At 47.0% G+C, this 19,688-nt stretch overlaps 1 protein-coding gene across 4 annotated transcripts in view; it reads right to left on the reverse strand.

The window, feature by feature from the left end:
* Positions 1-375: 375 nt before the first annotated feature.
* The window catches only part of KIAA0040 (KIAA0040 ortholog), a 38,497-nt gene continuing 19,184 nt past the window's right edge, over positions 376-19,688 (reverse strand). For all 4 annotated transcript variants that reach the window (XM_078077995.1, XM_036117390.2, XM_036117381.2 and 1 more), the window contains one exon: positions 376-3,937. In XM_078077995.1, the coding sequence (XP_077934121.1) occupies positions 3,505-3,804 (300 nt within the window). In that variant the 5' untranslated portion in view covers positions 3,805-3,937 and the 3' untranslated portion in view covers positions 376-3,504. The remainder of the gene's footprint in view (positions 3,938-19,688) is intronic.

A 19,688-nucleotide genomic window follows, 5' to 3' on the forward strand; every position in this document is an offset into this window, starting at 1 on the left:
TTTAACTTAGAGGTCTATTTTTTACTTGGTTTTTGCTATTTTCCTCTTTCTCCTTTAAGAAGACCTTGATTGACCTCATTGAAGGGAACGCTAAGAGTCACCAGAGAGCATCAATCAGTGTTTTTCCTGCAGCTGGCGCCTCTCAGGTGCCTGGTCTCTGAGGTGTCTGTTCTGCAGGCAGGCATGCAAGAGCCTGGTCTTGGTCCTTTGAGCTATAACTCTGTCAGGGGGAAGGTAGAGCCCCGGGACAGCTGGGTCTTTTGTGTCCTAGTGGGAGTCGCTGCCTTTGTCATTTCTGAGTGATGTCTGGGAGAGGGCAATATTGGATGTCAAGAAAGTAACTGATGACAACAGGTAAGGAAACCAGGCATGGCCTTTTATTTTCAAAGTCTTTTATTTAAATAAATTTTTCTTTTGCACGTGTTTGAATTTTCTAGAAAAAAAAATACTGACAAATACTATACAGCTTGGACCATTTATACTCTTTTCCAAAAGGTGACTGCCCTTTTTCTACATTTTCCCCACCCCCTTCCTTTCCCCCAAGAAATAAAAAAGCAAATACATTGAGCAGAGGGAGGAAGGCCTCCTCTGATGGTGGTGGCCGAGTTTGGCAGGAGCTGTTCCGATCTCGGCCTGGGGGCTCCTCCCCAAGCCTGTGCCGGTTTAGGAAACCTGTTCTTTATCAATCTTTTTGCCTCCATTAGCTTAAACTCTCCAAGATGGGCCAAGCAGGCTCCGGTCCCGAGGCACCCCTGGCTGCCGGTGGCAGTTCTGGGGCAGAGGCTGGGGAGAAGGAGTAAAAGTGAAGAGGAATAAAGAAAGGGCCGGACCTGGGATGGTGGTGCTGGGAGAAACAGGAATAAGAGAAGAAAACACGGGAGAGAAAGACGAGGATGAGTGGGGAGAACAGGGAATGGCTCTGATGATTGCCTTGGGCCCCTCGCACGGATCCAGGTATTAAACAGAAGTTTGAGGGCCTAGGGCACCCCGGGCAGTGTTGGAGAGACCCTGGTGGAGGTTGTCAGGGGAGGGTGGGGAGGAGAAAACATAAACCTCGCTCAGCATCTGGGTCTCCTGAGTCCTAAGCAACAGAGAAGTGAGTTTCTGGGTGTTTCGCGCCCGGAGGTAGTTCAAGTCCATTTGATTAGGAGACAGCAGGGCAGTGCCCCTGGAGACAGAGGCCTTGTCATGGCAATGACAACCGACTGCCGTCTTAATTCAAACTAGCAGCCAGTTGCCATGGCAACCGTGTTACTTGTGTGGTCCCTGATCTGAGTGATCCTCTCTCCTAGATCACATCTGACACCCAGCCTCAGCCATCAGCTCTGCGTCTCCCCAAGCCATCCATCTTAGGGGGCTTGAGAATTGGAGGCAGGAAGGGTAGCTGGTCCCAGTGGGCAGTGGCCGGCATGGGGAGGCACATGCATTTGGTGTGGGGTGATGAGCAGTCATCCTGTGATGGGAAGGGGACAGCTAGATGCTCCCTGACAGGCTGTCCATGTACAAGGGGACAGAGAAGCAGAGAGTGCTTCTTTCTCTGCTCAAAGGGGTTAAGGAGTAGGGGGTCTGAGTGCCCAGGGCATTTGGGGCCCCTTGGTATGAGAAGGTGGGTGTGACTGGTTCTAAAATACACGAAGGCCTGAATTATGACCCACAGGGCGGCCCGTTAGAAGACCCTGGCGCAGTGGTCACCACCAGATGCCTGCCCTCCTCAAGCCTGGAGTCTTCCTGCAGGGCACGTGAGCACCAGGCAGCCTAGCAGAGCGAACAGCCTACATTTGTCCATGAACACAATCTTGCAGAACAGCTATCAAAGTTTAGCTACATTGTTAATTAAATTGCAATTTTACTGCCATTTAGAACAGCTTTTGTGGGGAAATATTTCAAGAGAGCTACCCAGCAGACTTGCAAGTGACCTTTCAGAGCACAACCTTCTCTCAATTTGGGAAGTCTCCATCTTTGTAATATGGTCACAATACAATCAAAATACCAACCGGTTCATCATGTAAATGGATTAACTCGGCCTCCCAACCTCAGCCTGCTGGGGAGACACTCTCCTCAACTCCCTGTGGACCTAGTCTACCTGTCGTCATGGGTCTCAGGGCACCCACGTCAACCTGACTGTTGGTTCTGCATGCAGCCTCCGGGGAGCATTTAATGCCCACCTTCCATCCTTTGCAGCAATTAGTGGGCTCAGAAAAGAAGGTCACTTGGGGGGATCAGCGAGGTATTACACATTTACCCTTAACATCATTGCATACCCAACAGCAACCACAGACAGTTCTAAGTACCTACTGTGTGCAAGGCACTTGCCTGAGCTTCGAGATAAATATGACTAAACCTCTATATAGCTTCCTTCTACTTTCGTTTACACTCTATAACTTCTATATCCCATCTGCAGCATACCACGCAGCTATTACAACCTTATGAAAGTGTTTCCAGTGTGCCTTCTGGGAGACTGTACCAGAAATTGTCTTAATTCCTTCCCTGCTGAAAAGCTTTGGTTACACAGGAGATCCCTAGCTCAGGTGTAACATCCCTTTCCTATCTGTAAAACAGACACTGCCCAGGTCCACAACTGCAGTTCACTGAAGTGGATGGAGTATGCCTGGTTTCCAGAGAATTCTAGAAGTCACTTCCAAGGGCTGTTTGTTTGCGCTTGGAGAAGGGCACCTTGTTGAGTGGTTCCGGGGGTAGCGTCTCAAAGAGAGGTCTTAGACAACATTAGATACCTATCAGTGGAAATGGGGACCTTGTCATGAGCTGCAAGATGGTGCTTTCAATGAATTTTGATCCTTCTCACTTTAAACTTTGCCTCCCAGATGAGAAACATGGGAACTTTGTGTGTCTGTATCACTATACAGGGATGGGAACTGTACCAGGTTGCTGGAATGTCCAAATATGAGGATTTCCAGTAAAACGTTATGGAGGGATAGGAACAAGAAAGCACATATCTCTAACCTGAGTGGTAGATGGGTAGACAGTGCAGAGGTACCTTGCCTGGTTATATAATTGTGCATGTGTGCTAGAATCTGGCCGGGCCTTCCTATGAGACATTTTTGGGAGAGCAGATAATGTACTTGCACAAAGTAGATATTCAATGGCCATTTGATAAACAGAATATATTTGTCCAGGTACCCGTTGCCTGAATGTGTGTGTGTGTATGTGTGTGCATGTGTGTGCATTTGGGAGACATGTCAAGATGTATGGACAAACGTTCTTTGTGCTTTTGCATATGGAGCTTGCTAGAGATAGGTGGAAGGCATGCCTGAGTCTGTGGCAAAGAGCATTGCTATTGGACACATAGCTGCCAAGGCAGTACCCAAGAATTGTCCGTGTTCTTCCTGGGCTGTCCTCTGGTGGGGCACTCAGCCTGAGGTTTGTCCCTTGGTTAGTTCCTCTGTGGACATAAGCGCATCACTTTAGGGATTGCTGCTCTCTAGCCTGTGTGTAGTTAGAAGGTGGCTTAGCCCCCGAGGAAGGACGCCTGTGCTTCCTGCCTAACTAGACAGGCAGTGATGGCCTCTTTTCCATCTGGAGAAGCTTGGGCTGAGCAGAGATCCAGAGGTCTTCTTCAGCCTTCTTCTTCTTCTTCCTCTTCTTCCCCTTGTTTCGCTCTGGCTGTTGGCCATTCTTGCCTGGCCGGCTCCAGCAGCAATGACAACAGATGAAGAGGAAGGTGATGACCACCAGCAGGGGCAGCCCCAGTAGGACGCCCAGGCAGATGGTGTTGAAGAGGCCCTCTTGGTGTTTGGTCAAGATGGTGTCCCAAATGAGGCTGAAGAAGGAGCTGATTTTCTCCATGGTGCTTGGCTAGACTGGGGCCAAGGGAAACTCTCAGCTCACTAGCAAGTCCTGGGCTCAAGAGGATGCAGCCTTGTCCACTTGTAACTTATTCCTCTTCCAGCTTTGGGTTTGGGCATGCCAATGTTAGCAGCTGAAGAGAGCAAAACAGACAATTCAAGAGAAATGCAGTGGGAATGGTCTATGATCTTTAACAACATCATATTTTTTAGGCTTGGGGAAAGGGAGGGAATCAGATTTCCAGAGTTCACTGAAATGGTATCGAAACACAATAAACAAAATAAATGCATGCATTTAAGTAGGTACTAACTAATTCTTATACACACTATATAGGGCTTAGCGTAAAGAATTAATAGTGTATCAGACCCGGCATGTAGCAGGTGCTCAGCATTTGCTGGATAAATGAGTGAAGTGCAGATTCAGCATTCTGGGTAGGGGTTGGTGCCTGTACAAAAACAGTTCTCAATCTTTTCTCCCTGCAGCTCGCCTGATAGGTTCCGAACACGTACTACTCATGGGAGAGCTGTATGTGACTTTCTATGAATACAACTTGCCATTTTCAGTACTTACTAAAGCTTAAGCACAAGGTGAAATGTCTAAATCTTGCTACCTGTCATAGGGGGCTTCGATCTCCACCAGGCTAAGAGGTCAGTGGTCCTCATCCTGTCTCACCCCTGCCTTCATGCTCTCTTCTCCGCTCCATCTCCTCCCTCCTTACATCCCACTCCTGTGCCCAAAGAGGACTCACTGAGCTTTGCAGTGGGAGACCATTTGCTGGTTCCCTCTGTTTCTACCGTCCTCTCTCGCATTGTCCTCATCCCTGCTTTCTGTCCCTCAACCAAATATTCCCAAGTCTCTTTCTCTGCCTGTTCCTGTTCTTTGCAGTGGAAAAGGAGCCTTGCAGGCTGCTCAGCAATGGTGTTTGGAAACTGGGTTGGGGTCCCTACTGCCATCCCGAGCTCAACTTACAGCCAGGGCTATTCTGGTCGCTTGTACAGAGTGGCCCTTCTTCCACTGGTACCCCCTTCACCTCTCCACATACATCTTAGGCCTCAGCTCTCGAGTATGAAGTCTTAACAGGCTCCTTTGGTTCTGGAATCCACAGATTCTTGTGTCTAAAGACTTGGAGGGCAGCATGTTTCAAGGAAATTCAAAAGACCTTCTGGTACAGACATGGCCTGGGACCCAAAGATCAAAGACTCATCGATTTTCAGGCTGGAGACTTTAGAGATCATCCCAAGCAATGCTCTCACTTAAAGACTAAGAATCTGAGGCCCAGTATGGGGGAGGTGATATGTCCAAGGCCACACAGAGATGCACCGAACACCCAGAGTTCGGGACGATGACATTACTTTATATTTGCATTTTACTTGCTACTTTTCTAATCACTTTCATATGATTTATATTTTTTAAAGAGTGCAACAGAATGGTGCATTATCTATGGAGAAAAGTGCTGGGGGACCTGGGTTCACAATCAGCGTGAAGTCCAGTCTTCATTCTGTTGTCCTGCACTGGGACACACATGTGTGTCCCCTCTTGGGTAGTGTGTTATACTTGGGGGTTGTCTTCAGAAGCCAGATTCCTTGGATAGCACTCTGCAAGTGTCCCGTGCACCTGTGTGTCCTTCCAAAGTCCACCTGAACTCAGTCCTAGTCTGCTGGCATTTAGACTCACACATTGTCTATACAAATCATTCAGTTGTATAAATTGGTACCTACTCCCGTGCCGTCTGGTCCATGAAAATGAAGTAATGCTAAGCAATGGCACTGAGATCCCAGTCACCATTCTAGGCACTTCTCCCCAACTGACTCATTTCATTTCATCACAACTTAATGGAGGAGGTACAGTTATTTCCCTCATCTTGCAGGTGAACAGGCAGAGGCAGAGATTACACAGCAAGTGACTGGCAGAGCTGGCCTTACTGATTCTGGAAAGTTTGGCTCCAAATCCCCGAGGGGTGAGCTCCTCACAGGTGTTGCTCTGAGCTTCCTATTCCTTTGTGTGGAATTAACCCATTTTGGCAAGTAGCCCAGGATTTATAGAATCTTACAATATGTGGCTATTCCCCGGATTGACTTCAATGTTTATCCCAATCTGTTGTGGAAAAAGACGACAGAGTGATTTATTTCCCATTGTCAGATACTTCACAAATGCATGAAGATACATACAATAAAAATCCAGTCCTGCTCAAGTGGAGGTTTATGGAAAGCATATGACTGCCTGAACTTAAACTCAACATACAACAAAGAAAAACGTTCTGAGAAGTCACATCCCCTTGCCAGAGGCTCTGCCTGAGCCCCTTCGAGGCCCTGGGAACATCACATGCGATGGATCTGCCCACACACCATCAAGCCCACAGCCTCTTTGTTGAGAAAACACACCCTGAGCATCCTCTAACTGCTCCCCTCCCCCATCAAGTCCACTCCACGGTCTTGCTCCTTCTCACCCACTTGTCTCTCTGGCTTTTCCTTCTTGCTTTGCCATCACCTTAGCTTTTACTCCAGCCCTTGTTTGGCCCCAGAGTTTTTTGGCCCATCTGGAGGGAATGTCCTGCTCTGTTGAGGGAAGACTCTGGGTAGTTTTCACTAATTTGATCCACACGTATACTTTTCTGGGACCAAATGCCCCTTGTACTGCATGTCTATGACTCAGATTAGACACCACCACCACATTTGTTGACAAACTCTTCTTGCCAGATGTCACACTGGTCCCTGCAGGGAGCGTACATGCATCAGGGGCCCACTTTTGGGTTCAACCAGGGAGAAAGAGGAAGGGCTTTGAGCCCTTGGAGAATATCAGGGCATTTTTTCATGAAGATAGAACCATCTGAGGAGGACCCAGAAAGAGGAGCCAGATCTTGACAGAGAAACATGGGTAAAAGGATGTGCACAGATTCTAGGCAGAGAAACTTTTAGAACATGGCAGGAGAACAGGGTGCCTTCTGGTGAGCCTGGGGCTCAGAGTGTGAGAGAGGAGGACTATAGGTTGTGGCCAGGGTAGAGAGGGCCTCCGTAGGGTGTGTGTTTATTTGGGGGCTTTGTAATAGGAGGATGCCCTTCAAGAAAAGATAACAGGGTGGGAACAGCCCTGGAAAATGTTTTAAGAGAGCTCTTTATCCATTTAATGAACACTTATTGAGCACCTAATACATGCCACACACTGTGTTAGGTGTTAGGATTCAGTGATGAAGGACAAAGACACGGAGACTTGTATTTTCCAGGAGAGTTATTATTATTGAGGGATCATGTTGTAAAAGACAAATATAATAAGCAAATTTCAACTTAGGTTGCTTAGTTGGCCGAAATAGAAGCATGCATTTGAATTATGTGTTTTGAGTCCCAGGCCCTCCTACCACTCCCAACCTTTGTCTCAAACTCGTCTATCCCATGACACCTAAAATAGCCTTTGAATAAATAGATTTCTTTTCAAGCTAAAGCTAAGTCAATAATTCACTTTTGGATTCCTGAAGGTACTTATTTGAGTCTACTCTCCATATAGCCAAGGAGAGTATTCATTAACATTTGGGAGCCCAGTCTGGGGAAAATTCAATTAAAAAAGTATTCTTTATATTTTTAAATCTAAGAATTCTCTTCTAGGCCCCCTAGGTTACTTGCTGAGCTCTGCTAATCTGTACTGTTTCATTAGTATTTATGAGCCTCGCATTGTTAGCATTTCCAGGAAACAATCAAGTATCTCCTTGGTGGTATGAATTAAAAGTTAGAGCTTCCACAGAATGTTTTGTAAAAGGAGCCACACTTTGGGACTTAGGAATGCTCTCTGGGAGACCCCATCATTTTGCTGGATCTCAAGTATTGCTGACACTGTTTGAAAGATAATTAGTCTATTCCTCCAAAACCGACAATAGGTGCCAACAAACTTGATTGTTTGATTGTTGTTATGGAGGAGGGTGTGTGGAGAAAGAGGAGGGGAAATGTTACTTTCCGTTTCCTTAAAACCAGAAATGACTCATCCTTATATCCTCTGTGGTATCTCGCTGGGGAGAGAGTCATTCATTCATTCTTTCTTCCAAGAGGCTTCAATCTGTCCGTATGTAAGGTGTTGATTGGTAATAATGATCGCAGAGCCAGAAGACCTGGGTTTGAGCCCTGGGCCAATCTGTGTAACCTTGGTGAGTTACCGAACCTCAGCTACAAAATGAAGCTAATGAGCTTCCCTCTTAATGATGTTGTGAGGATTAAAAGAGCTCAATATATTTAATGCATTTTGTAAAGTGTAAAATACTATAAAACAATCTATGAAATAGTGAGTTATCTCCAGATAACAATGGACTAATTCTAGCCTTGAACTTTCTTTCTCCCTCCCTTACCTCCAAGCCCAATCCTCACCACCAAAGAACCATGGGCCCCCACCCCATTCAAATGAAAAGAACTTCACAGGTAACCTTGCTGCTTATGGCTGGTCTGAGGGTCTGTGGCTGTAATTCTAGACTCTGGCGTCCAGCAACAGGGATGGAGAAGAGTTGCTTGGGGACATCTGTTGGTGTCTGGAGGATTGTTGAGCTCATAAAGTAAGGCCTGGGGAGAATACTTAGCCCTCTGTGGGCCTAGGCTCCCTCCCAGCCTTTGGAATCCCTGAAAGTGTGCATGGATCATCCTTCCCCAGAGAGGTCTGATCCAGCCCTGAGAGCCAAGAGCTGCTCCAGAGTTGGCAGGAGTTGGCCAGGCTGGCCCTTGGACTGGTTTTCCTTCTGGAGCCCCCGGCAGGGGGCGGGGCATGCTACTTTGCATTGTCTCTCTTTGTTCCTGTTTATTTGATGAAATAATACATGTAAAGCTGTAGAGTAGAGTCTGTGGGATAGTAAATGCTTTCTAGAAAGGCTAATGATAAAGATCATGATGGTACCCAGTTAAAATCCCTAAGAGCAACTCCACAGTGACCTCCACATGGTCTAAATCTTTTGCCTTCTAATGGGGGGTGGGCTGAGGTGGGAGGTTCAGGTCTCCCTTTGACCCTTCAGACTCCTCTGCTGCAGCTGCAGGCTCCAGGCTATGCATGGGTGGCGGTGGGGGGGGTGGGGCAGCATCTTACAATTGAAAGTTGGCAGCAAAGACCTCCCTTGGCCTTTCCTCAAATGATTTCATTGAGTTTTCTACCTTACGCTGTGGTTATCACTCTGCTGCTTTATCCCTTCACCCAAGGATGGACTTCTGGCCAGGCTGGCTGCTAAAAGTCACCTAGGGAGTTAGTTAAATTCAGATTCCTGAGCCCCGCTCCTGGAGACCCTGATGCAGTAGGTCTAGGGTGGGCCCTGGAATTTATGTTTGTAACAAACAGCCCAAGTGTTTCTGGACAATTGTCAGGTATAAAAACCGTGGTATGAACAAGTTGTTGAATAAGCATAGGAGCCTTGTGTTGAATGAGGGAATGGCTCATGGGTGAGGGGAGGTGGGGAAGAGGTCTGTCTTCGTGCCCTGCAGCATGATGGCATTACTTCTCGCTCTTGTGTGGTCAGGGCATCTGGGCCAAGACTACTGTCCTGGAGGTCACAATTCAATGCAGCAAACATGCACTGAACACCCATGATGTCACCAGCCCTGAGCACTTTCCAGTTGAGCGAAGACGAGAGAAAAAAAAAAAAAAGCAGAAGTATAGTGTGATGAGTCCTGTGGTCAAGTTCTGTGTAAAGGGACATGAGAATAGCCTAGGGGAAAGAGTAAGCAGTTTGGCCTGGAGAGAGTCACAGGAAAGAAATGAAAAGGAAATTATAATCAGGACAGGTGTCTGTTCAGTCACTCCTTCAGTGACTTTTTATGGAGCACCTCTTACAGTCTGGGAACGGTGTCGGGTCCTGGGTATCCAGGAACAAGCAGACCAGGTCCCAGTCCTTTTGGTGCTCCAAGTCTAGTGTGGGAAGCAGACTCATCAGAGAATCCCACAGACAGGTGTGAAATTATAATATGGAAAGCCTGACGGAAGTGATGCTACTGAGTAATGCCCACCACGGAGGTGGGGGCAGGCTCTGGGTGGGGATGACTTAACAGATCTGAATTACAAAAACGTGGTCAATTACAAAAACAAAGACATGGTCAAGGGCGCCTGAAAAGTCTCGAAACATAGAATAAACTTATTTAAAGCATTTTCAAGTAATTTGCTTGAAATTATTTGCTTGAAATTCGTCAACGCTCAGATACCTTTTCAGCTGAAGTGCCTCTAAATTGAAAGCAATGAGTTCAGTTGCTAATACATTATAAAGTGTCCCCCAAAAGTCTAGAAACACAGGGAAATGTGTGTTTTGTGCTTTTTCTTAGATGAACGGTTGGACCCACTGCTTCTTCTGAAAAGGATGTGAAGGCAGTGTGGTTGAACTCAGTGGCAGTGAGTGGGGGTGACAGTGGGGTGATGTGAGGCCCACGAGGCAGGCGGCCCCACCCCCCTAGGGCTTGTAAGCCCTGTTAATGGCCAGTGTGGGCTGCAGGAGCCATAAGCAACAAGGGGACATAATTGATCTGTGTTCTGTAAAGAACAGTGTCACGGAGGTGAGAGAGGACAGGTTGGTGCAGGCAAGAGTGGGAAGCAGGATTACAGTTGTTCAGGGGAAATGGCAGCAGGGGTGAGGGTGAAGGTGGGGGCGGAGGGTGGGACAAGTGGCCAGACTTGGGTGTTCTCCAGAGGATGTGGTGGGAGAGCTCTTGGGCAGAGGGGCATGAGGAGGTGTCCCTGGGCTGTGCTCTGCTCTTCCTCTTCCAGCCCTGGTCCCTGGTCAGGTCTCCAAGTCTGGCATATTTTATTTTTTCTAGGCTAGGAATCTCATCAGTCTCTACCTGACTCCCTGCCCTTTCTCCTGGAGGTTTGGAGCATCTTATTCAGCCCCAGGCCTCTCCAACCCTGCCGGCCCAAACCTTGCCCCTGCAGGCCTTGCAAAATCCCTATGGTGACAATAATGTCATGTGCTTCAGAGATCAAGGTGTTCTGGCAGTCGGGGCATGGAGAGGAATCTCAGTCAGTAGTCATTAACTCTGCTGTTCTGGATATATATTTTCTTGATGGTTCTCACCTTGCTTACCTGGCATGCTCAGGTGCCCTCTAATAGACGTAAGTACTGTTTTGTACAAAAATGGCCAAATCACAGCAGTAATCTGCTTGTGGAGTACTGTGTTTATAACTTAAATGTGGTTCCAGGCATGATGAAATAGATATCTGTATTTTCCCCAGTGTAATTAATTGCTTCAAGTAACTAGTTCTGACGCAAAGTTGGAGGCTCTTTTCCTCCCCCAGTGTATACATTTGTGGTGTGTAACTAGATATTGAGTATTAGAAGAAAATAGATAGGATTTTCCCTCAGAATCAATGTTATAATTATGGTTGCAATTTTGAACAAAGGCACACAGAGGTCATCAATATAAAAATGATTAAGGCACCGTGATTATTAAAAATAAGAAAACGATGCATTATCATATAGACATTCTGAATTGGAAGAATCCAGATATGGGTCATTTGGTGGGTACCCTCACTTTATTGATAAGGAATCTGGGACCAAAAGAGGTTATTATTTGCTGGAGGTCACACAGCTGACAGTTGCTGGGGTCAGGGCCAGAACCAATGTCTTCTGACTCCCAGCACCCCCTTCCACCAAGGTATCCCTTATAAAAGTCTTTAAAAATAAAGCATTGAGCCAGCTCTTGGCAAGATGCCCACAGTATCCTCATCCTGGGCATAGGCTAGACTACCTTTCTCAGTCCCCTTAAATCTTTGTGGGGCCATATGACTAAGTTCTGTCCACAGGAATGTGGGCCTGGCTCCCGAAATCTGTCCCAAGATCTTCCACGTTCGCTCCACTTGCTCACTGCTGGCCAGACGCCGAGGACCAAGTGGAGGACTCCAAGGCCCCCGGGGTTGGCCGAGAAGAAGGTGTTCCTGAATGACTGCTAGCAGGATACCCCTACAGACCACAGTGAACAGGCGTGAGTGAGAAATAAGCCTTTGGTGGGTAAAACCACTGATTTTGAGGATTATTTGCTAAAGCAGTTAGCCCATCCTAACTAATACAAGTGACAAAAAGGTACTGTTGGTAATGATTATAACACATATACAATGAGGTCGACAACTCTCCTAGAGTTTGCAGCTCCGACCTGAAAGGGGTTTAGGCAAGAGCTTCAGAGTGCTGGGTCTGGGACCAAATACCCTGTATTGGAATCCCAGCTCTGCTACTCACTGACTACATCACACTGGGCAGGTCACTTCCCTCTCTCCCTGGGGCTCAGTTTTCTCATCTGTTAAATGAGAAAGGAGGTTGTGAAAACTAAGTGAGTCAGTATGTGTAGAGCTTCTCAGACCCGAGCCTGGCCGTACATGTGAGCCCTTATTATCTGACCCAAACAAACAGGCTGGCCCGAAGAAACATCCCTCAGCTCCTGAGCTCATAATGATTTTGTTTGCCATTTTAGAATTGGGATGGTTCTGAAGTCATGACTTTGACTATATAGGTCTCCTTTAAAAGGCATTTTTTCCCCCCTCTTTTCTCTAGTTTTCCTGTAGTAAGGAGATTCTTTCTAAATTATTCCACTTGTCATTCTTTTTCAGAGCAACCATTTCAGAATTAACATATGTACAGGTATCAGTGGGAAGCAGCATTATGAGGATTTGGATACAGGCTATTTGCCCTTTCTCCACAGATCCCACCTCACTGGGCAGAGCGGGGCACAAGCCTCGTCCCTCACCCCCACACCACACCGTCCTTCCTCTCCTCACTCCCTCTTTCTTTCCTTCTGCCAGTGTCTTAATGAACTCCCAGCACGAGTCATTCCTGTCCTAGGTACTGCGGACACAGTCACGCATAACACAGATGTGGTCAAGCTACTTACGGGGAGAAGGTAGATAACAAACAAGGGTACAAACAAATAAACCAAGATATGTTGTTAGTGCTCTAAGGAATTAACTGGCCTGGCCTGTGTGGAGATGACTTTGAATGGAGGTCCAAGGAATGGCGAGGACCTAGTTGTGTGCAGAGCTTAGGGAAGGGCCTTCAAGGGGGCAAGACAGCAGGGTGAAGACTCTGAAGGGGGAAAGAGCTCGGCTGACCCTAGGAGAGGAGGTGGCCAGGGCCCGAGAGCCTGTGAGCCCCCAAGATGAAGCGTGGTTTAACCTGGGCAGCTCTGGCCGTGAGTACAGAGGGTAGAGGGTGGAAGGAGAGGCAAAGAAAGGGGCCTGGGTAGGACAGAGGCCCTTTTTTTTGTCCCCATTGGCTCACATTTGTCCGAGCCCTCAAACTGGTTCCTAGTTCCTCCTTCCTCCCATTTATCTTTCTAAAGTCTGCAAGTGGTCACATCCCCCTGCTCAGCCCCTCTTCGGCTCTTCATCACTTACCTGATAGTCACAACTCCTTAGCAAGGAGGACATATCACTCATGAGTTCGTCCCTCCTATCATCCCAGCCTCATCTCCCACCAGCACTGCCCTTATGACCACATCTTCCAGAATTCTCCGGAATGTCCCTGCTCTCTCCCTTTGTCATGCTGTGGCACATGCTGTTCCATCTGCCTGGAATGTCTTCTCACCTTCTTCCCTCGGCCCATTCACGGGAGAACACTGTCCCTCATCATCCTCTGAGAGGTCTTCTGGGACTCCCAGCCCCCCAGGCCCAAGCTCCCCCACATCGATTTCTTCCTCTTCTGAGCTCTCATAGAGCCAATAACCTCCCACAGTCCTTATCTTACGGTATTACAATGATTTGTTTTCTCTGACAAATGATAAGAATACAGAAAAGTACAAAGTCATATAGATTAATATTTTATATACATATACTAATATACATAGGACTTGTTGACTTGTTTCTCGCACACTCGGCTGCAAGCTCCTACATGGCAGTGATTCTTACTCATCTGTTGAACCTGACGCCCTCATTCAGCATCTGTCACACAATAGGTGTTAATACATAGTTGATGAACGGATGATTTCTTACAGTGCTCAGACTAAGCAGAAGACTGACTGTATCCTTGGTTTCCCCAGTTAAGGGTGGAATGGTGTCACCTCCCCCACATTTTTAGGTTGAAGTCCTAACCCCTAGTACCTCAGAATGTGACCTTACTTGGACACAGCACTGTTGCAGATGTGATTAGTTAAGACAAGGTCATGCTGGAGTGAAGTGGGCCCAGAATCTAATATGACTGATGTCCTTCATAGAAAGGGGAAGTTTGGACATTGAGATAGATGTGCCCAGAGGGAAGACCATGGGAAGAGACAGAGAGAGAAGATGGCCATTTAAAAGCCAAGGAGAGAGGCCTGGAACAGGTCCTTCCTTCATGGCCTTCAGAAGCAACTGACCTTGCCAACCTCTTGATTTCAGATTTCTAGCCTCCAGAACAATGTGAGACAGATACATTTCTGCTCTTTAGGCACCTAGCTTGTGCTTGGCTATGGTAGCCCCAGGAAATTAAGAGTTCCCTTTTGCTTCACCCCTACTCCCACCTCATCAGTGGGTTCTATCAGCTCTGTCTCCAAAATAGATCCCCAATCCATTCAGGTCTCTCCATTCCAAGGCTAGGTCACCATCATCTCTCACCCAGATTACTGAGATAGCTTCTTACCCAGGATCTGCTTCCCTGCTTCCCTCTCTATAGGCTGTTCTCCCCCACAAGCCAGGCGATGTTGCCCCTACCCCCACACCTCCACTCACCACCACTCCCCCATGGTTTCCCAAGGCCTGTAGAGTGAAGTCTAAGCCCTTAACAGATCCCACAAGTGACCTCCTTCGTCTGGCCCTACATCCTTTAATCTCATCTTGTACCCCTTTCTCACTCACCGTGTCCTGGACACACCTGACTTCAGGACTGTCCACCCCCTCGGGACCTTGTTTGTCCCTTTGGTACGTTTATTCTCAGATCTTGGTGTGACTGACCACTACATAACAGGGCTCAGCTCAAATGCATTCCCACTCACATGGAACCTTACCAAGAGGCATTTTTAACTAAGAAGCCCAACCCCTCCCCGATCATCCCATCTTACCCACTTTTGTAGTGTTTTCTGCCCCTAAATTTCCCATTTGAATATAATGGTCTGGTAACTTCAGTTTACACGTGTATTGACTGCCTTCCTGCACTGGAGCTGAGCTCCATGAGAACACGGCCCTGGCCTGTCTCGTTCCGTTTGGATGCCCAGAGTCTGGCATGTAGCTGGATCAATGAATGAAGTTATGCCAGCTAACCCAAGGGTCCTGAAGGAAAAGAGATCTCGAAAAAAATGTTGTTCAGTCAGCCCAGGTCATTAGGGAGAGAGAGCTGGGGCAATGAAGAGTACAGAAACGTGACCATCAGTCATATTTGTGGCCAGACTTGGATGACAATGACCCACCATTTAGCCCATGGTCCAGCCATATCCTCCAGCCAACTCACTCTTTTCAGGAAGAAATAATGATCAAGAAAATTCCATATCACTGAAAGCAGTAGGGAGTGGGGGTGTGCTTTATCAGCTCCTATATTATCACCTACCTTCCTTTTGCTCAGTTACAAAGAGCTCATTGTAGCTGGGACTTTCTGATAACAAGGGATCGTTTCCTAATTACTATATGCTCTATTTCAGGTTCAGCAGAAAAGAAAACTAAAAAGCTCCATTTCACTCCAGGTTCAAGTGAGTCAATCTTTCAATCAATCAAGTATTAATTAAGCTATGCCAGGAAATAGAGGGAAGGTAGAAGACATCCTCACTCTACTCAAAGATCATCCCAGGGAAATAATTAGAAAATAATTTAAGAACAATGAAAAGAGTTTAAAAAGGTTTTCATCTGGGCTTTCTCTGGCTTTCTGTGACAGAATGCCTGGAATCGCTAGCCCCTTTATTCCCCTTTGCTCTTTCTCTTCCCTCTTTCCTTCTTTTTCTCTCTTCTCATCTTTAATTACATTGCCTCCGAAGTGTCCGTGTTGTACACTCATAATTAGTCTCTTTCAGTCACCCCTTAGGATTAGACATCCTGTCTCTCTGATTCTCTGAAAATTCCAACAGTGCTAAATGTGACTGAATATCATATCTGCAGCCTGTTAGCAGGTGGACAAATTCCTCTTATTTACGGCCTTGAGATCATAAGGAAATTTTCCGATTTTCCTACCCCTAAACTAGAAAACGTCCAGGGAAGAACTTGGCCTCCTCTGCTCACTGTTGTGGAGTCTGGGCAGCATTCACTTAAGCATTTTGAGTTTAGAATTTCTCTTCTGTAGACAGAGATATTAGCACATTTCTCAGAGGGTTAGGCGTTTTCTATCCACTGTGCCACATCATTTTCTCCTCAATACCTAGCACAGTGCCTGGTCGAAAGTGGGTTGGCAAGTAGTACTTGTGGGGTGGATGAATGAGTGAATGAGTGAATGAATGCCTTGCTGGGAGCAATAAGAGATAATGTGCACCAAGCATGTAACCTAAGTGCATTTCACACAGCAGGCACCTTAAAGATTTTATTTATTTATTTGAGAAAGCGAGAGAGAGAGAGGGAGAGAGAGAGGGGGAGAGAGAGCGCAGCAGAGGCAGAGGGAGAAGCAGGCTCCCTGATGAGCAGGGAGCCTGATGCGGGGCTCGATCCCAGGATCCTGGGATCATGACCTGGGCTGAAGGCAGATGCTTAACCGACTAAACCAACAAGGTGCCCCTGTTCTAATCAGAGTTTTATCAATTTTTCCCCCAACTGGTTTAAGAAGTGAGTTAGCCAACTCCTAAGGAATCAGGGCAGACGCATTTGCCTTCTTCCTGCTTTCTTGCTAACTTAATTTCTGTTCCTTTCCAGCTGCGTCTCCTTCTTTCAGCCCTTCTGACCTCCAGGATCTAGTTTCTCAGGGGTGCCTTGTTTTGTCCGCTACGATCAACTTTCTCCTCTCCGTTCAGCTAGAATGCTCACTTGTTTTCTTTGGCCTCTTTTGACACAGATACTTCAGGAGGCCAAAGCCTTGAGACAGAGGGTTGGCAAAATGTCTTATCACCTTTCACAGACACAGGGAATAATCTGCCCAATCAAAAAGTCACCATTTGTTGCATTCTAAGCACCGAAACTCTGCGTGTGTAGTCAAGGCTCTATAAACGTGGCCTCGTTCAACAGCTCGGAAGGTGGTCTTTTTTATCCCCATTACACAGAGGAGTAAACTGAGTCTATTGGCGATTAAGTAATTTGCCTGAGGCTGCAGAACTACTAAAGTCAGAAGAGGTTTGACTCTGGTCCAATCTGAGTTCGAGGATCCTGCCGTGACCACTATGCTCGCTACATAGCGGCCACGCTCAGGAAGCTGACGACTCCATCTCTGGACCTTCTCTTCTCAGATGATGTGGGGTGTTGACCACATCCATCACCCATCAGACATCTGAAAGCCTGCCACGTGTACCACACCCTAGGGATACACTCTTGACTGATGAAGGTGTCCTCTGTGACCTCAAGGAGCTCCCATTTTAATAGGACCAAAAATGTAAGAAGAGAAATACAATATCACATATGACAGCAGGTATCAGGGACCCAAAGCATAAAATCCCTGTGAGTGCCCATGGGCGGTCCAAGAGCTATATCCAACCCATAGGCACTTTTATTCTATTTTATTTTACTACTTTATTTTTTCTCTCCTCTAACTTCATGTAAAATTATCAACTTTTAGCTAGCCCCCAGATTTGGCCCCAACCTAAACTCCTACCTAGCCACAGTCTGCTGGGGCTTTAAAGGGCCTGTGTTCCCTCCTTAACCCTCATCTGACACCCTGTCCCACCCTGCTAGCCTCACCCAGTCCTATCCCCTACCTTGCACCTGGACACATTGAAAGCCTGCAGTCCCCGGGTTACAAACGCTGTGGGGAGTAAGGGACTACATTCCCTATTCTTTGCGCTGTAATTTATGTCGGGGAGAGCAAGGCCGGGGGCTTGAAAGGAGAAATGAGGACGAAAAGCAAAAGGCAAGCTGTACTCTCCAGCCGTAACTTCCACTTTGATTGACTGATCTTGATCTGTGGCTAATCATACAAATAATAAGGATGAAGGATGTCTGCAAGAGAGATGAATGTGGATCAAAATGTCCCAAGCACAATACAAAAGGCTGGCAGAGGGGTGCAGCAGAGAGAATATGAAGCTCGGAGTCAGAGGATCCAGTTCCAGTCCCGGTTCTGTTGTCCTTCAACCCTCTGACCTCAGGCAAACCAGGCAAGCTTTCCCAGCCCTCTCCTCGTCTGAGGAACAAGGCCATTCGCTGTCCCAGATCTCTCTCAAGATTTTTGTGAAGAACAGCAAGACACGAAAGATCACTGAGAAGGGAAAATTGCGATCGAAATGCAAGGTAGTGGTGTTAGAGGATTATGCTGGAGAGCTGAATTAAAGCTAAAATTAGAACCCCAAGCTTAGGGATGCGGCCCTCCACCCTCCAAACCCCCACCCCCCACCCTGTCCTCTATGAATCACAATCATTAGGAGCTAGGTTTCCAGTTTGGAGAATTTCTGGGCACACACACTGACACCGGTCACATTCGTGTTCGCTGCCGGTATGTATCTGATCTGACCACATCCTGGTATTAGTGCTAATAAAACCCGTAGCCATGGTTACCGTGAATTACCTGGCTTACAACAGCTCTCATTTTCACTTTTCAAAACTATTTGGTAAAACATTTTGGAGCCAATTTTTGTGGGTGTGGTGAAGCGCGTAGGTGCCGTTTTATTTTTGGAAAGTGTGAGCTTGGGGTCTGAGGTCATCTTTAAGTTAGGAGCCCTTGCGGAGGGGCGGTGACTTCTCTGTGGCTGAGCCGGCCCACGGACACTTAAGTCCTCAAACATCATCTCCTCTCAGAGGGAAAGAGTGAATTTTGGAAAAGCAAGAAGACAATCAAGTGCTTGTGTGAATCGGGGTCTCCCACACAGGTGGTCATTAAAAAATAGGCCTTAAACTGAAAGTTGCGTCATTCTCTTTAATACTAGAGAACTTCGCGTTCTCACACTTCGCAGCCAGACCTGAATGACTGGCTGATTTATTTTTCTTAGTGGTGGTGGAAGAGAATTTTACAGGCTGGAATAGTTGAAAACTAATGGGGTGGCAAAAATATACAATTATGCAACTTAAAAGCAATACAGGTATGATTTTCTTTTCTTTTCCATTTCCTCCTTCCATTTGATGTTCACAAAAGTTCAGGGCAATTACAAGCCAAAAGCTACGTTACTATAATATTAAGGCTGGAAACATAAAGTCCGAATCATAGAGGGAGTAAGCAGAAATACTCTCATTCCAATCATAACTCACCCCTGCGGAATGCACAGTGTAGAATATTTCAGACTCGCAGGCTTTGGGCCACACGCTCCGGCCCGGAGGGCGAGGTGTGCAGAGGAGTTCATGCTCCTGGAAGATGGACCCTCACTTCCTGTCTGCATGGGTTTTCATCTGCATCACTAATGTCACATGGAGAGTTTTGTGGGTTTTTTTTTTAAACAGTTTTTTTTTTTTTAATTTTTTTTTTAAAGATTTTATTTATTTATTTGATAGAGAGAGAGAGACAGCGGGAGAGGGAACACAAGCAGGGGTAGTGGAAGCGGGAGAAGCAGGCTTCCTGCTGAGCAGGAGCCCGATGTGGGGCTCGATCCCAGGACCCTGGGATCATGACCTGAGCCGAAGGCAGCCGCTTAACGACTGAGCCACCCAGGCGCCCCTAAAACAGTTTTGATTGTCGGTGAATGCGGAGGACATAGGAGTCTGCAAACAGCACCCTCTTCTTTTGACACAGTTGACATTGTTTCGGTCTCATCAAATGCGGCTTAGGTGTTTTTGTGCAGATAGATTGTTATTCCTAAACTCCTGTTATAGAGAAATTCTGGAACTGACGGTGGCTTCACCCCACCCCTAATCTTCTCCGTTTGCCTGCCCTCACCCCCAAATGTCTTCCTCTTGGCCCCTGGAATGCCCTTCCCAAAGGAGGCTACAGGTACTGCAAA

Source organism: Halichoerus grypus, chromosome 7 (assembly GCF_964656455.1).
Source record: "Halichoerus grypus chromosome 7, mHalGry1.hap1.1, whole genome shotgun sequence".
Lineage (NCBI taxonomy): Eukaryota > Metazoa > Chordata > Mammalia > Carnivora > Phocidae > Halichoerus > Halichoerus grypus.